This window comes from Brachyhypopomus gauderio, chromosome 4, assembly GCF_052324685.1.
Source record: "Brachyhypopomus gauderio isolate BG-103 chromosome 4, BGAUD_0.2, whole genome shotgun sequence".
NCBI classification, from domain to species: domain Eukaryota; kingdom Metazoa; phylum Chordata; class Actinopteri; order Gymnotiformes; family Hypopomidae; genus Brachyhypopomus; species Brachyhypopomus gauderio.
Window position 1 is genome coordinate 36071814 of NC_135214.1, and position 19088 is coordinate 36090901.

At 48.3% G+C, this 19088-nt stretch overlaps 2 protein-coding genes across 2 annotated transcripts in view; both read left to right on the top strand.

Moving 5' to 3' along the window:
* Window positions 1-6538, top strand: part of obscna (obscurin, cytoskeletal calmodulin and titin-interacting RhoGEF a) — a 43490-nt gene extending 36952 nt beyond the window's left edge. The window contains exons 68-74 of the mRNA XM_077004364.1: window positions 2078-2245; window positions 2787-2892; window positions 3389-3628; window positions 4094-4317; window positions 4487-4583; window positions 4828-4977; window positions 5623-6538. Of these exons, the coding sequence (XP_076860479.1) occupies window positions 2078-2245; window positions 2787-2892; window positions 3389-3628; window positions 4094-4317; window positions 4487-4583; window positions 4828-4977; window positions 5623-5800 (1163 nt within the window). The 3' untranslated portion in view covers window positions 5801-6538. The remainder of the gene's footprint in view (window positions 1-2077; window positions 2246-2786; window positions 2893-3388; window positions 3629-4093; window positions 4318-4486; window positions 4584-4827; window positions 4978-5622) is intronic.
* A 3431-nt stretch (window positions 6539-9969) lies between these two features.
* Window positions 9970-17540, top strand: dmap1 (DNA methyltransferase 1 associated protein 1). The gene is made up of 11 exons (XM_077004366.1): window positions 9970-10120; window positions 10847-10948; window positions 11098-11189; window positions 12162-12357; window positions 12695-12853; window positions 13129-13296; window positions 13682-13867; window positions 14120-14191; window positions 15672-15744; window positions 16442-16728; window positions 16890-17540. The coding sequence occupies exons 2-11, from the start codon at window positions 10850-10852 to the stop codon at window positions 16947-16949; spliced, it is 1392 nt and encodes a 463-aa protein (XP_076860481.1). The 5' UTR covers window positions 9970-10120; window positions 10847-10849; the 3' UTR covers window positions 16950-17540.
* The last annotated feature ends 1548 nt before the right edge of the window (window positions 17541-19088 follow it).

The following is a 19088-nucleotide window of genomic DNA, read 5'->3' on the forward strand; positions in this document are numbered from 1 at the left end:
TCACTGAGGTGTAGGGTTCCTGAGGAGTAGGGTCCTCCAGATGTAAGGTCCCACAGGATTAGGGTCCCTCAGGAGTAGGGTCCTCCAGGAATAGGCTTCCCCGGGAGTAGGGTTCCCCAGGAGTAGGGTCCTCCAGGTATGTAGGGTCCTGTGGGTGTAGGGTCCCTCAAATGTTGGGTCATCCAGGAGTGCGGTTCCCCAGGAGTAGGGTTCTTCAGGAGTAGGGTCCCACAGGAGTAGGGTGCCTATGGAGTAGGGTCCCTCAGGAGTAGGGTCCTCCAGGAGCAGAGGCCTGCGGGTGTAGGGTTCCCCAGGAGTGGGGTTCCCCAGGATTAGGGTCTCACAGGAGTAGGGTCCCTCAGGCATAGGTTCCTCCAGGAGTAGTGTCCCTTAGGTGTAGGGTCCTTCAGGAGTAGGGTCCCTCAGGAGTAGGGTCCCTCAGGAGTAGTGTCCCTGAGGTGTAGGGTTCCTGAGGAGTAGGGTCCTCCAAGTGTAAGGTCCCACAGGAGTAGGGTCCCTCGGTAGTAGGGTTCTCCAGGAATAGGCTTCCCCGGGAGTAGGGTCATCCAGGAGTGCAGTTCCCCAAGAGTAGGGTTCCCCAGGAGTAGGGTCCCTCAGGTATAGGGTCCCTCCGGAGTAGGGTCTCCCAGGAGTAGGGTCCCTCAGGAGTAGGGTTCCCCAGGAATAGTGTCACTGAGGTGTAGGGTTCCTGAAGAGTAGGATCCTCCAGGAATAGGCTTCCCCGAGAGTAGGGTCCCTCGGGTGTAAGATTTCCCAGGAGTAGGGTGCTCCAGGAGTAGGGTGCTCCAGGCATGTAGGGTCCTGTGGGTGTAGGGTCCCTCAGATGTAGGGTCATCCAGGAGTTCGGTTCCACAGGAGTAGGGTCCCACAGAAGTAGGGTTCCTCCAGAAGTAGGGTGCCTATGGAGTAGGGTCCTGCAGGGGCAGAGGCCTGCGGGTGTAGGGTTCCTCAGATGTAGGGTCATCCAGGCGTGGGGTTCCCTAGGAGTGGGGTCCTTCAGGAGTGGGGTTCCCCAGGAGTAGTGTCCCTCAGGTGTAGGGTTCCTGAGGAGTTGGGTCCTCCAGGTGTAAGGTCCCTCAGGAGTAGGGTCCCACAGGAGTAGGGTCCCACAGGACTACGGTCCCTCAGGAGTAGGGTCCTCCAGGAATAGGCTTCCCCAGGTGTAGGGTCCCTGAGGAGTAGGGTCCCTGAGGAGAGGGTCTTCTAGGAGTAGGGTTCCCCAGAAGTAGGGCCCTCAGGTGTAGGATTTCCCAGGTGTAGGGTCCTCCAGGTGTAGGGTCCTTTAGGAATAGGGTCCCTGAGGAGTAGGGTCCCTCAGGAAAGGGTCTTCCAGAAGTAGGTTCCTCCAGGAGTAGGGTCACTGAGGTGTAGGGTCCCTCAGGACTAGGGTCCCTCAGGTGTAGGATTTCCCAGGTGTAGGGTCCCTCAGGAATAGGGTATTCCAGGAGTAGGGTTCCCCAGGAGTAGGGTCTTCCAGGTGTAGGTTCCTCCAGGAGTAGGGTCCCTGAGGTGTAGGGTCCCTGAGGAGTAGGGTCCCTCATGTGTAGGGTCTTCCAGGTGTAGGGTCCTCCAGGAGTAGAGTCCCTCGGGTGTAGGTTTCCACAGGAGTAGGGTCCCTCGGGTGTAGGTTTCCCCAGGAGTAGAGTCCCTCAGGTGTAGGTTCCTCCAGGAGTAGGCTTCCTCCAGGAGTAGGCTTCCTCCAGGAGTAGGCTTCCCCAGGAGTAGGGTCCCTCAGGTATAGGATTTCCCAGGAGTAGGGTCCTCCAAGTGTAGGTTCCCTGAGGAGTAGGATCCCTCAGGAATAGGGTCCCTGAAGAGTAGGGTACCTCAGGAGAGGGTCTTCCAGGAGTAGGGTCCCTCAGGAGTAGGTTCCTCCAGAAATAGGGTCCCTCAGGAGTGGGGTTCTCCAGGAGAGGGGTTTCCCAGGAAAGGGCATATGCGGGAGAGGAATTGAGAGTGGATAATAATTGCTTGATTTTGTCTCATATCTATAGTATTATTGCTTTTCACTCTTGTTAAGTTTTGCCATGCTAAATGTTTTATCATTTGCTTCCAGGGGTGGAGTGGAGAGTGTTGTCTAGTAATGTCACAGATAGTTGCTATGTAGCCACTGGGCTGCCCAGGGGACCAGGCTACGTGTTCAGAGTGTCCTGTGTCACCAGAAAGGGCTTGGGGCCATTCAGCGAGCCTTCTCAGCCTGCTTTTATGTCAGTCCCATATGAAGGTGAGTAACTCGTAGTCCTGTATGAAGGCGAGTATCCAGTAGTCCTGGATGAAGGTGAGTATCCAGTAGTCCCATATGAAGGCCAGTATCCCGCAGTCCCCTATGAAGGTGAGTATCCCGTTACCCCATATGAAAGTGAATACCTCGTAGTCCCGTATGAAAGTGAGTAACTATGGGATACGTGCTTATCGAGCTGCTGGGCTGTCAGTGATGCCTGCTATATCATAGGAGAATGTCAGTAGGCTACATGAACACTGGAATACACTAGTATGTCAGCTCTGGTGAATGCCATCTGCACATATCATATCAGCTGCAGTATGTTGAATGGTATCTCACTTGTGATACTGGCTAAGTCAGACTGAACAGACAGGACTGAGATGTGCTCTCAACCGAGATCGGACTGAGACGTGCTCTGAACAGAGATGGGAGTGAGATGCACTCTGAACAGAGACAGGAGTGAGATGCGCTCTGAACAGAGAGATGGGAGTGAGATGTACTCTAAACATAGAGACGTTTTGTTTCTGTTTCTCTGTCCCCTTAGACTCGTACATTCCTCTGATCCTGACGGAATCTGCTGGGTCAAAGGTCACAGTGCAGGGTGGGCTAGGCTCAGAGAGGACTTTCAAGTTCTTGAATGAGATCAACAGGTACTACAGAATTGTTTTTACTGTGCCATCTCCAAACTTCAGATCTAAATCCGCTTCTGGGTTTTGTGTTCGCCCGTAGCTAAGTGAACAGTTAATATGAATGCTACTTAATCATCATCACCCCTGGCTCCTGCAGGACCTGGGTGACACGAATGGGATTTAAATACATCTAATTTAAATACATCTCATTTAAATATGCACAAGTGTCACAGTTCAATTTAAATACACTGCTGGATGTTTGTGTTGATGAATGAGAAAAAACATGAAATAACAATAAATAATAAAAAACGTATACAAACCTACCTGAAGTCTATATGTTTACCTTTTACCTTACAACTATTCTGTCAATATATCTGATTTTACAAGAACGTATGTTTATATATGCTATATGTAAACATATATGTAAATGCCCCAAATAGGCATTTCAACTTAGCCTGAGAATTACCACTGAAAACGATTAGAGCAGCTACAGAGCAGCAGCTTGTGGTTCCACCAGGGGGCGCTCTAGCGTGGTGAGACAGTGTGTGGACAGCAGAAGTCCTGAGCTTCTGGCGGCGAAGCTCACGCCGTTCGGGCCCGAGCAGAGGCAGTTGGTTCTGCGGGAGTACCAGGTGCTACGCCGCCTGCACCATCCACACCTGGTCTGCCTGCACGCTGCCATTCTCAGCCCCTCCTGCCTGGTGCTGGTGGAGGAGCTTTGCTCCGGCCCAGAGCTGCTCCTCCACCTGTCTGACAGGTGAGAGAGCCGCGCACCTGCGCTGAGGGCAAGATTAGTGAGGACGGGAGTTTACCCCAAACAGCAATGCAGGTATTTTCAGTGTGATCAAAAGAATATTAATATTTATCTTTATCTCAGTGGGATCAGGCCAAATCAGTCTATTTTATTTTCCATTTCTGTATTTTATTCTTTGTTTTAATATTTTATTACATCTTTTCTTTTCATCTAATTTATTGTTTTAATCTACTTCTACCATATACTGTATTTTTATAAAGCACTTTGGTAATGTTTGTATATAATCTCAAGGCTGGTTATTGGATGCATAATCTTTGTGTGGATTGAGTCAGATTTGCAGTAGAAAAAACACATTCCCAGTCCACATCTATGTGGAGATTGTCTCTCAGCACCAGGTGTATAACGGTGATGTGGTTTTTCCAAGAGCTGGTGTCCTGGGGGAGTCTGAGGTCATGTGTTTCTGTGCAGAGATGTGTACGCTGAGGTGGACGTGACCGAGCTCCTCCGGCAGCTGCTGGACGGTCTGGAATACCTTCATGGTCACCACATCATCCACTTGGACCTCAGCTCTGACAACGTGCTGGTGACTGAACGCAACGTGGTGAAGATCGTGGACTTGGGCTCTGCTCAGACATTCACCCCAGGGCAGACGCTCAACACTGAGCACATTAATGAGATGACGCACAGTAAAGGTGTGTGAGCGTCCTGGTGTTAGAGCTTCTCGTTTTATGGAGTTTTCTTCCTGTCGTCTTGTCTTTCTCCTGCTCAGAAAGTAACATGCTTCATTACAGACTTCTATGTGCACCTGTTTGATGTTTGGATGGATGTTTATATCTGTGTCTCCTGTGTTTTGTTTGTCAGTTTACATCGTTCTTCCTAAAGCTCCTGAGATCTTGGAAGGACAAGGTGTTGGACCTTCTACGGATATCTGGGCTCTTGGCGTTCTCACTTTTATCATGTAAGTTAGCAGTAAGTTAACAAAGGTTTTGTGTGCATATACAGCATATGCAGGTCACATTGCGTGGGCAAGCACAAACACATGGTGTATCAAGTGGATCTAGTATATGTAATATGCAGCATACATACATACACACTTTATGCCAGTTTGCCAGTATATTGTACAACAGACCAAAAAACTCATTCACTTCATGAATAAATAATGACTACTCCTGGTTCTGGTTCTGTGGTGTTGGTCGTGCCAGGCTGAGTGCAGATGGCCCGTTCCATGCAGAGTTCAGTTGGGAAAGGGACCGTAACATCAGGAAAGGGAAGATACAGTTTGGGCGCTGCTATCCAGGTCTGTCTGAAGGGGCCATCAACTTCCTGAAGAGCACGCTGAACTCCAAGGCCTGGTGAGTGCCTGGGACTCACCAACGGTCCTGGGGTCAGTTATCCTGGTCAGTTATTGTGCATATGCACACAACACCTAGAAAGGCAGGTAAGGCTCTGAGTGTGAATGTGTCAGACAGGTGAGGATCTGAGCGTGAATGTGTCAGACAGGTGAGGATCTGAGTGTGAATGTGTCAGACGGGTGAGGATCTGAGCGTGAATGTGTCAGACAGGTGAGGATCTGAGTGTGAATGTGTCAGACGGGTGAGGATCTGAGCGTGAATGTGTCAGACGGGTGAGGATCTGTGCGTGAATGTGTCAGACGGGTGAGGATCTGAGCGTGTATGTGTCAGACGGGTGAGGATCTGAGCGTGAATGTGTCAGACGGGTGAGGATCCGAGAGTGTATGTGTCAGACGGGTGAGGCTCCGAGCGTGTACGTGTCAGACAGGTGAGGATCCGAGCGTGTATGTGTCAGACAGGTGAGGATCCGAGCGTGTACGTGTCAGACAGGTGAGGATCCGAGCGTGTACGTGTCAGACAGGTGAGGATCCGAGCGTGTACGTGTCAGACAGGTGAGGATCCGAGCGTGTACATGTCAGACAGGTGAGGATCCGAGCATGTACGTGTCAGACAGGTGAGGCTCTGAGTGTGTATGTGTATGTTCAGGGGACGGCCGTCAGCAGCTGAGTGCCTCCAGGACCCCTGGGTCCAGGGGGAGCGGGGCCCCTCCACACACAGCAGCTCTGTGGTCTACTTCTCCACTCACAAACTGCAAGCCTTCCTCAGGGAACGGGAGGCCAAACGGGACCGTGTCCGCACCAGAGTGACACTCCCACTGGACTAGCACAGCAGGAGACGGCTGGCAGAGGAAAAGTCAGAGTTCTTCACCACTGGGGGAAATGGTTATCACTGTTAACATGGTGTTTAATTGTAATTTTAGAGTGTTTTAGGGTGTTTTTTTGTGTGTTTTTTCCCTGCATGTCAAAGAGAATCAGTACCATCATGTGCCACTGTAGGCAGGAGCATCTTGGTTGATCTTGAAGAAATTTTGCATGACAGTCTGAAAACTTGTGCTTAATAATGTATAGAGTTTCGTTCAATTGGGCATCATTGTTTAACTATCGAAGATCTCCACAACACAGACTTTCATATGTGTAACTATTGTTTAACATACTTAAAAAAAAACTAAAATATAATTGAATTGAAATCACACAATTTGCTCTACGATATACTACATTGATTATTGTGTTGTATTTGTTTAGATTAAAAATTTTCTATTAAATTATCATGTGGGCCGAGGAACATTCAATGGTGGGTTAATTAAGTGGATTGCGAGTTTCAAAAGGTTGGGAATCCCTATGCTAATAAAGCAGAAAACCTTGTTAGAACATCTATGCATCTATGAGTTTGGAAACGGTGACATTTTACTTGTGTGACTTTCATGTGTAATTAGATTTTTAGGTTAAGGAAAAAAATGTGAATTGAATGGCGTTTGATTTATTTATTTTGTGGTCAACTGCATGTATATTCCTTTCTGTTTAATATTAAAATTCTACCCATTGTTTGTAACTAATAAATAAAGTTTCACAGAGAACTCAAATGTACTTCATTTTGACTTTGTTAAACTACTTCTTCTTCTTTCGGCAATTCCCGTTTAGGGGTCGCCACAGCGTATCAAACTCCTCCATCTGGCCCTGTACTGAGTGTCCTCCACTGACACACCAGCCACTCTCATATCCTCTACCACTGCATCCATAAACCTAAAAAAGGTCTACCTCTCCTCCTCTTGCCTGACAGTTCCATCCTCAAGACCCTCCTACCAATATACCTCTCCTCCCTCCTCTGTACATGTCCAAACCATCTCAATCTCGCTTCTCTAACTTTATCTCCAAAACATGCTACATGTTTAATCTAATAAACTCATTTCTCATCCTATCCTTCCTCATCACTCCAAATGAGAATCTCAACATCTTCATCTCAGACACCTCCATCTCCCTCACCTGTCTCTTTGTCAGTGTCACTGTCTCCAGTCCATACAACATAGCAGGTCTCACTACTGTCCTATAGATCTTTCCTTTCATTCTAGCCGACACCCTTCTATCACAGATCACCCCAGACACTTTATGCCATCCACACCACCCTGCCTGTACTCTCTTCTTTACCTCTCTTTCACTTCCTCCATTACTTGACCCTAAGTAGGTAAACTCGTCAACCTTCACCAAATCAACTCCTTGTAGCTGGACCTGACCACCGTCTGCCCTCTCATTCACACACATGTACTCTGTTTTACTCCTGCTCACTTTCATTCCCCTGCTCTCCAAAGCATATCTCCATCTTTCCAAGCTCACCTCCACCTGCTCCCTACTCTCACTACAGATCACAATGTCATCAGCAAACATCATAGTCCAAGGGGACTCCTGCCTAACCTTGTCAGTCAGTCTGTCCATGACAATTGTGAACAGGAAGGGACTCAGGGCTGATCCCTGATGTAGCCCTACCCCCACTTTAAACCCGTTTGTCATTCTTACCGCACATCTCACTGCTATCACACTGTTCTCATACACATCCTGCACTACCCTCACATACTTTTGTTACTCCTGACTTCCTCATACAATACCACAGCTCCTGTCTCAGTTCTCTATCATAAGCTTTCTCTAAGTCAACAAACACACAATGTAACTCCTTCTGTCCTTCCCTATACTTCTCCATTAACACTCTCAAAGCAAACATAGCATCTGTGGTGCACTTAGCTGGCATGAATCCATACTGTTGCTCACAGATCTCTACCTCTCCTCTAAGCCTAGCTTCCACTACTCTTTCCCAGAGTTTCAGGGTGTGACTGATCAACTTTATTCCCCTATAATTACTACAGCTCTGAACGTCGCCCTTATTCTTGAAAATTGGCACCATTATGCTTCATCTCCACTCCTCAGGCATCTTCTGACCTTCCAAGATTCTGTTAAATAACCCAGTCAAAAACTCCACTGCTGTCTCTCCCAAACATTTCCATGCCTCCACTGGAATTTCATCCAGTCCAACTACCTTCCCACACTTCATTCTCCGAATTGCACCCCTTACTTCCTCCTTGCTCACCTGAGGCACTTCCTGATTCACAACCTCTACCTCTTCTAACATTCTTTCCCTTTCATTCTCTTGATTCATCAGTTCCTCAAAATACTCCTTCCACCTTCCCAAGACACTCTCCTCACCAGACAACACACTACCACCTTTATCCTTTATCATCCTAACCTGCTGCACATCCTGCCCATCACGGTTTCTCCGTCTGGCCAATCTGTACAGATCCTTTTCCCCTTCCTTAGTGTCCAACTTCTCATACAGCTGGCTATATGCCTTCTCTTTAGCTTCTGCCACTGCTCTCTTTACCTTATGACACATCTCCTTGTACCTCTGCCTACTTTCTTCATCTCGCTGAAAATCCCAATTCTTTTTAGCCAACCGCTTTCTTCTCTAACTTTCCTGAACTTCCTCATCCCACCACCACGACTCCTTGTCTATCTTCCTCTGTCCTGAGGTCACACCAAGTACCTTCCTAGCCAGATCCCTTACTGCATTTGAAGTCTCATCCCAGGTATCCAGAACACCACCACCATTACCCAGTACCTGCCTCACCTCATCCCTGAATTTTACACCACAGTCCTCATCCTTTAACTTCCACCACCTGATCTTAGGTTCCGCTCTCACTCTCTTCCTCTTCTTCACCTCCAAAACCATCCTACATATCACCATCCTATGCTGTTTAGCTACACTCTCCCCTGGTAACACCTTGCAATCACTAATCTCTTTCAGGTTTCGTCTCCTACAGAGGATATAGTCGACCTGTGTGCATCTTCCCCCACTCTTATACGTTACCCTGTGCTCTTCCTTTTGCTTAAAAGCCATCTTTATCCTTTTAGGAAAATCTACCACCATTTGTCCTTCTGTATTCCTTTCATTAACACCATATCTACCCAACACCTCCTCATCACCACTGTTCCCTCCACCAACATGTCCATTTAAATCTGCTCCAATAACCACTCTCTCTTCTTTAGGAACCTGCTAAACAACTTCATCTAACTCTCTCCAGAATTCTTCTTTCTCCTCCACATCACAACCTACCTGAGGAGCATAAGCACTGATGACATTCATCATCACCCCATCAATCTCTAACTTTACACAGATCACCCTGTCACTTACTCGCTTTACCTCCACTACACTCTTACTAAACTCATTCAGGATTACCCCTACTCCATTTCTCTTCCTGTCTACACCATGATAGAAGAGTTTGAAGCCACCACCAATTCTCCTGGCCTTGCTCCCCTTCCACTTGGTCTCCTGTACACACAGTATATCTATCTTCCTCCTCTCCATCACATCAGCTAGCTCTCTCCCTTTACCTGTCATCGAGCTCATATTCAACATACCAACTCTAACAACTCTAACCTCCACCTTCCTGCTCTGCCTCCTCTCCTTCAGCTTCAGAACCCTCTTCCCCTCTCCTCCTCGTCCCAACATGCCCTGTTGGACAACAGCACCAGTGGAGGTCGTTGTTAACACAGGCCTCGACCAATCCGGTGTTCTGTAGAGTTGTGCTTTACATCTAGTTTGCTAGTAGCACAACTCGACAGAACACCGGTATGGAATTTCTATTTTTACATTTACAGCATTTACACATGCGCCCTTATCCAGAGCGACTTACATTTTTATCTCATTTTTTATACAAGTGAGCAATTGAGGGTTAATGGCCTTGCTCAGGGGCACCTCAGTCATGACCTCAGGTCTGGGGATCGAATCCATGACCTTCCGGTCACAAGACCAGCTCCCTAACCACCAGGCCATGACTGCCTTTTGACATGACTTTTTGATCCGCATAATTTGATTTGGCGCAGTTTTTACACCGGATGCCCTTCCTGACACAACCCTCCCTATTTATCCGGGCTTAGGACCGGCACTAAAATACACTGGTGTGTGCACCCTAGTGGCTAGGTTTTTGACTTTATTAAACTAATCGAACATACTCCACACCGCTAGGGGGCGAACATATACAGATGGTGAGACGGCTGAAACAAACCCGTCAACAACGGAATCACGAGCAAGCGCTAGTAAACCTGCTCGCGACTCCAACGGAACACGGATAATTAGTTGAGACACGAAAACAGTGATTCAAGTGAGTGATTACTGTTCTCTATTTTTGTTACCGATTTCTATAGACAAGGTAAATACGCGTTCCGTTCCCGTAGAGTATCGTATGAGCTACGTTAGGTCTCGTTTATTCATGTAGCGTTAGCCGCTAGCTAACCCTCCTTGCGCTCGACTGCCAGCTGGACTCACAGTGAATTATTTCAGGTCTCATATCAACCGAGTCCAGTCGCCAAATGAAACTACGCGTTAAAACAACTATACAAATTAAATGGCTAATGTACCAGCACGCCTGGCATGTTGCTTGATAATGAGCCCAGGTAGGGCAGCTAGCTCACTAGCCGCATAGGCGCACAGCACAATTCATGAGGGTTATAGGTGTGTGTGTGTGTGTGTGTGTGTGTGTGTGTGTGTGTGTGTGTGTGTGTGTGAGAGAGAGAGAGACTCCCAGTGTAGTGTGTGTGTGTGTGTGACTCCAGTGTGGACTGTAGGTGGGTGTGTGACTCCAGTGTGGACCGTAGGTTGGTGGGTGTGACTCCAGTGTGGACCGTAGGTTAGTGTGTGTGACTCCAGTGTGGACCGTAGGTGGGTGTGTGTGACTCCAGTGTGGACCGTAGGTGGGTGTGTGTGACTCCAGTGTGGACCGTAGGTGGGTGTGTGTGACTCCAGTGTGGACCGTAGGTGTGTGTATGTGTGACTCCAGTGTGGACCACAGGTCCGTGTGGCTCAGTTAAATGTTCATTCATATGCTTAGATCATGGCGACTGGCGCTGATGTGAGAGACATTCTGGAGCTGACAGGACCGGATAATGAAACAGGACCCATCAGCAAGAAGGATATTATAAACTCAGACAAGGTCACATCCCTCTGCTGCTTTACACTGGAGCGACTACTGATTAATAACTGCTGTTGATTGAATAATGATTTCTGTTATTTCTTGAGGCAGGCGTATTACAGAGACGTCAACAGCCATTGATCTGACACTTTCGTCCTTTTGATTTTCAGAAAAAGGTCAAGAAAACCACAGAGACGCTGACATTCAAGAGACCGGAGGGAATGCACAGAGAAGTCTATGCGCTGCTGTACTCAGACAAAAAGTACAACGTAACTCCTGTTTGATCTGAATGGGCCTTGAACTATTGCTTGACCTGATGCTCTAGATCAGGGGTAGGCAACCTTTGAGACATGGAGTGCCAACTTCAACATTTCTAAACAATGAGTGTGCCACTATCAACAAATAAGATTGGAGAGCCGGGGGGTTGCATGTTGCGTACTGACAGTCACGCTGTAAATGTTCCTTCCCCTGTTTTTGAAGGGTGTTTCTTTATACTACAACATATCGTTTTGGAGAACACTGCAAAGAATTTGACGCGCCAAGTATAAACGCCTCCGCTGTTTGCGCGAGGTGTGCGGAGTCGCGCTATGGTCACTCACGAAAGTTTAATCCATAATAAATAATCCAGCCTTGACGCAGCTCAGGGATTATGTCACACGCAGCGCCGTGTGGTCGTAGTGGCTGTAAATTTAAATTTTAATAGTCCAATGAAGGTAATTGAAAAACCAGGACATTTCCTCAAAAAAATACCGGGATGCCCGTGACAGGACATGAAATACAGACATGTCCCGGGAAATACGGACGTTTAGTCACCCTACTTTAAGAGAGCTGGACTGTTTGCCATATCTAGCCATGGCACGTTTAACAGCTTCGGCTCTTTCGGTGGGGTCTTTATATGCCTGGTCGTTTTTTGTCTCGAAATGTTTCTTAAACATGGGTCTGTGGCGGGTGTTGAGTGCAGAGCGTTGAGGAGCGATTTCCATTGGAGGATCGTGCTCTCTCAGATCTTTTATTATTATTTTTTTGCTGATGCTGGTCCAGCGTGGCGTGTGCCAGTGATTATGCCTCGGCGTGCCATAGGTTGCCGACCCCTGCTCTAGATCCAGCGTCAGTGGTGATCTCTGCTGTTGCAGAAACACACTCAGTTCTCACTCTTTCTCTCTCTCGCTGTTTGTTTCATTTTCTCCCTGTGTTCACTGTTTTACTTATTCTGTCTTTCCCGCTCACTCTGCAGGGATGCTCCTCCCCTGTTGCCTAGCGACACCACTCAGGGCTACCGCACGGTGAAGGCCAAGCTGGGCTGTAAGAGGGTGCGGCCGTGGAAGTGGATGTCCTTCAGTAACCCCGCCCGCAAGGACGGGGCCGTGTTCCACCACTGGAGACGCGCCGTGGAGGAGGGGAAGGACTACCCATTCGCTCGCTTCAACAAGGTGGGCGAAGATGCCCCCAGGGAAGGGCGGGGCATGTGTGAGGTCAAAGAAGGAGAGGGCGGGTCATGTGTGAGGTCAAAGAGGGAGAAGGCGGGTCATGTGTGAGGTCAGGGAGAGAGAGGGCAGGGCATGTGTGAGGTCAGGGAGGGAGAGGGCGGGTCATGTGTGAGGTCAGGGAGGGAGAGGGCGGGTCATGTGTGAGGTCAGGGAGGGAGAGGGCGGGGCATGTGTGAGGTCAGGGAGGGAGAGGGCGGGGCATGTGTGAGGTTATGGAGGGAGAGGGCGGGGCATGTGTAAGGTCAGAATTTAATATATTCTACATTCATTTTTTCCACAGACCGTGCAGGTGCCTGTCTATTCGGAGCAAGAGTATCAGATGTATCTCCATGACGATGGCTGGACTAAAGCAGAGACGGACCACCTGTTTGACCTCTGCAAGCGCTTTGACCTGCGATTCATCATCATCCATGACCGCTATGACCACCAGCAGTACAGAGTAACTCTGATTTTGTCCTCCTGTCCAACAAAGGCAGCAGACGTGTGTTTAGCTTGGTGAAGGTGTAGGGACAGTCTGTGTAATGGATGCCTCTTTCCACATGAGTGTGAGTGTGTGTGTGTGTTGTAATGGCGGGTGCCCTCCCCGTCACCAGAAGTGCTCCGTGAAGGAATCTGAAGGAACGCTATTACAACATCTGTGTGTGTGTGTTGTAGAAGCGCTTTGTGGAGGATCTGAAGGAACGCTATTACAACATCTGTGTGTGTGTGTTGTAGAAGCGCTCTGTGGAGGATCTGAAGGAACGCTATTACAACATCTGTGGTAAGCTGGTGAAGGTGCGTGCAGTGACGGGCGCAGAGCCCAAGGTGTACGTGTACGACGCCGGACACGAGCGCCGCAGGAAGGAGCAGCTGGAGCGCCTGTTCAACCGCACACCTGAACAGGTATGTGAGGGGCGGGGCCAGCACACCTGAACAGGTACGTGGGGGGGTGCCAGCAAACCTGAACAGGTACGGGGGGAGAACATGTACGCGGGCGGCAAAGACTGTCATGTAAATCCTGGGTCTGGGTCACTGGCTCTGATAGGGTTTACAGGACAGTCTTAAACTGATTAGCACAATGTAAACTGTGTGGTGCTGACTGACCAAGCTCGGAACCAGTCCTGTAGGTTTTGTGGGAGCTTCAGTAAATTATCCTCAATGCACCTAAACGTTGTATGACCTGTAGGGGGCAGCCTATCCACAAAAGTAAATAACGTGCCTTGAGATGTCTTGGTCTGAAATGCTGCAAGTAAGGCCCAGGACGCTGGTGTTTGCCCCCCCTGTGTAGGTGGCGGAAGAGGAGTACCTGATCCAGGAGCTTCGCAAGATCGAGATGCGCAAGAAGGAGCGTGAGAAGAAGACGCAGGACCTGCAGAAGCTGATCACGGCGGCCGACAGCACCACCGAGTTGCGCCGCGCCGAGCGCAAGGCCACCAAGAAGAAACTGCCCCAGAAACGGGAGGCAGAGAAACCGGTAACCGCGCCGGTCCAGGGTCTGGGTCCGGTACCAAGAACGCCGCGCCAGTCTGGGGTCTTTAGCCAGCGACACATTATTTTGTGAATCAGATTAGCTGTGTTCTAGTGGGGGAAGACACTAAAGTAACAAACGCAGCCTCACACCCCACATGTGCGGCGCCTCACTGGTCCAACATGGGGTTTGGAGCTGTGGGCTCAGCCTAGGCCCTGCCGTCTTGAACCTCCACCAAGACTTTGTGTTCTCTTTCAGGCGCTACCTGAGACTGCAGGAATCAAATTCCCTGACTTCAAATCAGCAGGAGTGTCACTGCGTAGCCAGAGGGTGAGTCCAGCCCTCGTCCCTCAGCCACACCTCCACAGCCACGCCCCCAACCCACACATCTCCACCTTCAGTGTGGAATTGACCGAAGATGAATCAGCCTTATTCCAGCCAGCTTGTATTGGCTGGAGTATCCATAATTCCTGTCTTAGCAGAGAACATTAGAGTTCCTTGAATTGTCAGTGCAGAATAGGTTGGGTGTTTGTTTGTGAGCAACTGTGAGTGTGTCTGATCACAGTGCCCTCACCAGGGTAAATATCAGGGCCAGATTCCGTTCAAACCCAAGACCGAACCAACAGGGGTTTTATCTCTTAAGTTTGTGGTTTTGACAAGCTTCCCTGTGTCTTGGGAGGTACTGCAGGGTGCTCTCCCATTGGCTGATGGGTTACTCCCTCCCATTGGCTGACGGGTGACTCATTCGCAGAGCTACAGGTAGAACTGTGCGGCTTCCGCATTAACCGCATTCGTCATGAAGACTGATGAAGGGGTCTGCGGTGCGTGCGGTGTGTTAAGAGCGAGCTCATGATGCCCTGCGCTGAGATGTTGCCCTCCGCTCGGCTGGCTGAACCTGCTCCGTGGGCATTACTGCTGAAGGATGACCTCATTTCATCTCCTCTCACTTCCTGCCCCTCGTGTAGTCTTCTGGGTTTAAAGGTGCTAATGACCCTCTGCACAACCTCATGGAATTCAGATCTGCAGATTTGCCCTGTGTGTATATATTATGTGAATGTATGAAGCACAGAGATCTTGTGAAGATTCAGAGTGACTGAGTACGGTGTACTGTAGTGAAAGATTGGGAGGGAAACAGTTTATATATGAAACAGTAGATGTTTAAATCATCACATTCATTCCACGGGGATCTAATTTTCCAGTAGTGTATATCATTACTTTTTCTTTGAGTTTCCTCATTCCAACTGGCAGTGCAAACCGATGTGTCATTAATTCAATAAGTATTAAAATGCTTTGACACTGGAATTGACGCATCTTTAATCCTGACGGTCCGATGGTGTTCAACAAACCCACCAGCAGGTCTTCTCTTGGTTTCTCCAGTGTAACGCTGATCTCTTGTACAGTAATACAGTACACAACTCCTGCTGTGGTGTGTGAGGATGGATGAGTGATGGCTGAACTTCTCCCAGATATTTTAGTGTCTGTGTTAATCACTGTACATGCAACACAGTTAGAAGGGCTGCAGCCTGTTACCTCTTTAATGTGTGTAATGAATGGTTAGCCACTAACATTTTATTTATTTACCTATATCAAAAAATTGTGAAGACTAACTATGCATAAGATTTAACTATGCATAAGAGCTGTGCAAGTTATTGTTTTGCGTTAAACGAGTTTCACAGTGTAATTTTCTTCTGCATGAAGTGACCCCACTTGTGGGTTTAGTTTGTGGAATGTTCATTGATGTTCATTGTATATATTTTGTCAGTAGTCTCTGCTGGTTTGAAGGAATTTAATGGCCGTGTGTTTGTTCCAGATGAAGTTGCCGAGCTCTGTGGGACAGAAGAAGATCAAAGCGATCGAGCAGATCCTGACGGAGCAGGGAGTGGGTGAGTATCTCCAGCTCGGAGACGCACGCACGTCCAGCAGATGTGGAGCCCCTCCTGCTACCGCCATGTTATTCTCATCAGTCTGCTCTTCTGATTCATTTAGCCAGCGTAGGTGAGGGATATTTGAAAAGTGGATTTCAAAAAACCCCTGGCATTACCCTGATAAATGTTGATCTAATAGATGCTTATTGAATAGATAAATATGATTTAATATTATCTTAATGCATCATAAACATCAAACCTGCTCCTACTTTCGAAGAATTTGTATACCAGTTAATTACCCCTAGTGAGTTAATTCCTGCTAAATGAATGTAATTAGCCAGCATGTGTGGATGGAGCTCATCTAGTTCATTCATCTAGTTCATTGTATACAAGTGATCTAACAGGCTGGGGTGACTGCATACTCCTAATCCCAGTCCTAGTCCTCATGTACCTTGATCCACACAGTCAGCTGAGAACAAGTGTTCAAGTGTGTAATCACACGTGTTAAATAAAGGAGTAGACTAAACTGGGGTGGTACTGTAGTCCAGGGGCACGTGTGCACAGAGGCTCCGCCCCTTCCTCTTAGCTCTGCTGGATCCGGCCCAGCCCGATCCAGGCAGCACCGAGCTCAGGGCTGTGGCTCTCCTTCCCAGGGAGGCATCAGTCATGACCACATGCTGTGATTGTAATGGGAGACGTGTTGCGTGGTCTCCAGATCTCAACCCCATGCCCACCGAGGAGATCGTGCAGATGTTTAACGAGCTGCGTAGTGACCTGGTGCTGGTCTACGAGCTCAAGCAGGCCCACAGTAACTGCGAGTATGAGCAGCAGATGCTGCACCACCGCTATGACGCTCTTCTGAAGGCAGGGGGCGCCACTGCGCCCCAGAATGAGAGCGGCGGGTGTCCTGATGGGCAGGCCTGGCCCAGCGCCGACGACATCAAAACCGAAGCCAAGGAACAGATCATCGACGTGGTGGGAGGCCCCCTCACGCCCAACTCGGTATGTGATCACACGACTAGTTATTTCTGACGAGTCTGCTGTGGCCTTTTAGTGGCGAAAAAGCTGTTGTCTTTTACACACAGAAGCCACAGAAGTGCAGGTTTATTTTTGTGGCGGTGAATGTGTAGAACGTTTTTAACACCAAACACTGTGATCGACAGCGTAAACGGCGGGAGTCTGCCTCCAGCTCCTCCTCAGTCAAGAAGATGAAGAAACCCTGAGATGACCACGGTTTGAACTCCACCGGACCTTTGGGGGAAAGACGAGGGGCTTCAGGAGTGTGTGTGTGTGTGGGGGGGGGGGTGAGCCTATCGCTGGGTTTAACCCGTTGGCCCCACATCATCCTCTCCTCTTTGTGGACACTTCCCCATTGTTCTGGACTACACCAGCTATCCTGATGTCTGGTTCCCCTGATGCCACACCTTCATACTACTGCTTGGTTCTGACCCAGAGCAAGAGGTCTGACCGACCCGTAGTGGTGCTGGGAGACCTGCATCGCTGCCTGCTCGCCGGTCTGCAGAGCAGAGGTGTGGGAGCTTCTCCGTTCAGGGTGTGTTGAGCGTTGACCTTGTCCATCCTCAGCTTGATGTAAACACCATCACTTTGTTGTTTCTTTGTTGTTTTGTGTTGTTCACTTTGAGATCTGCGTCTCTCACCTGCTGTCTCACCTCTCTAGGCAGTATGGCAATGATGGACCAGCGAAATCGCTACTGTTGTAGCACCCTCTACAGTCAGAGTGCTGTGTTTGCATCGAACACTCTGTGAATCCGCCATTTATTAAGGTCTATTAAATGTTTTTGCTTTTTTCTACATTTCTGGCCTGTTGGTTTTTTTGTAGTGATGTTTTGTGTGATATAATTGCTTAAGATCGTCTAGCTCATTACAAGGACATAGTAGACACTGCTGGGTGTGAATTCTAATTGCACGTCATTCACCGTACTGCACTAAATTTGGAGTTATTTTGTATGAAAATTCCGTCTGTTCTGTCACTGGCCAATAAACGATGTTTTCAGCGGGCAAAAAAAATGTAATCCCAATCCACGTGAGACACACGTGAGCCTTCTCCTTATTGTTTGTAACACTTTGCACTCCTGCTCCGTCTCGCTAACGGCACTCCTCTGGCTCTGTAAATTAACTGTCACACACCACCATCAATAACGGAGTGACACCAGCATGAATTGCGAACTCACTCGCTCATCACGACGTCATGAATAATGACGATAAAGCCAACTGGAGTAAATTTATTACAGTATTAGACATGACTGAAACGTTTATAAGTGACACGTCATTTCCGTTTTTCTCTTCAGCGTAGTCCTGCAGTTCTGCTCTAGACTGAGCTGTGCATAACCACGATACCCCATAATATCTCAGCTTCCTCTGCTGCTCAGTCAACATATCCAGGTGTATTTTGCTTGTGTTCTGGAATTACCCATCACAGGGCCTTTGTTTTTTTTTGTTTTTTTTTTAATGTTTGAAATGTTTTTATGTTCATACCAGAGTTGTTTTAGACATGCATACATGGGTTTGGCAAAGCGACGGTATCTTGATGGGTTCTTGGTGAACTTTCAGCTTTAAGGTGGGTGGTTATTGCTCAGTTATGATGACCAAAAAATGACATCCTTTAAGAACACAGATGTTCTTGGTATTTCAGATCTAAACTGGTCATTTTCAGATGTTTACTGTATCTGAGGCGTCATAAGGTCAAGACGGAGATATCAGCGCAGAGTGACTAGGGGAACCTGCAGCTGTGGCCCCTTCAGGGTGGGGGTTTTCAGGGTGGGGGTGTTCAAGGGATGTAGGGCTGAAAAATAGTGGCAAAATTGATTCTTGGTGTCTATATTTCATGTTGAAAATTGGCTCGTAAATCCAGTGGTATGATCTATGGCAGCCGTCGTCTTAAGAAAAAAACTCAGTAAGTGTGTAATTTCTCCCTTGACAGAACACAGTCGAAAGGCGATCCTTCTCTCTCTCTCTCTCTCTCTCTCTTTTACAACCCCATGAGTCTCAAGCTCATGCACAGTTGCCATTCGTCAGAGTCTGTTAATACAAAAGTGGTTCTACGTCGCTACATTTTTGGACTTTAATGCTGATTTGAGATTCATGGTCAGGTAAATATTCTGTATTATCTCGGAGAGCCCCAGTGTAGCTCCTCCTCCTTCCTTGGCTTGCTTGCTCCACGTTAGTGTGACTGTGGCTTAGCATCACGCGCCTTCTGGGTCTCCAAATTTAAATTTGCTGTCCTGAACAGGATCATTGCATTGTTACCCAAGTGTAAATGATAAAGATGGCTATCTGTTCGTCCTCCTCGGAGCGTGTGTGGAGACGCAGAAGTGGAAGGCAAGACACAGAACGTTCGCAAT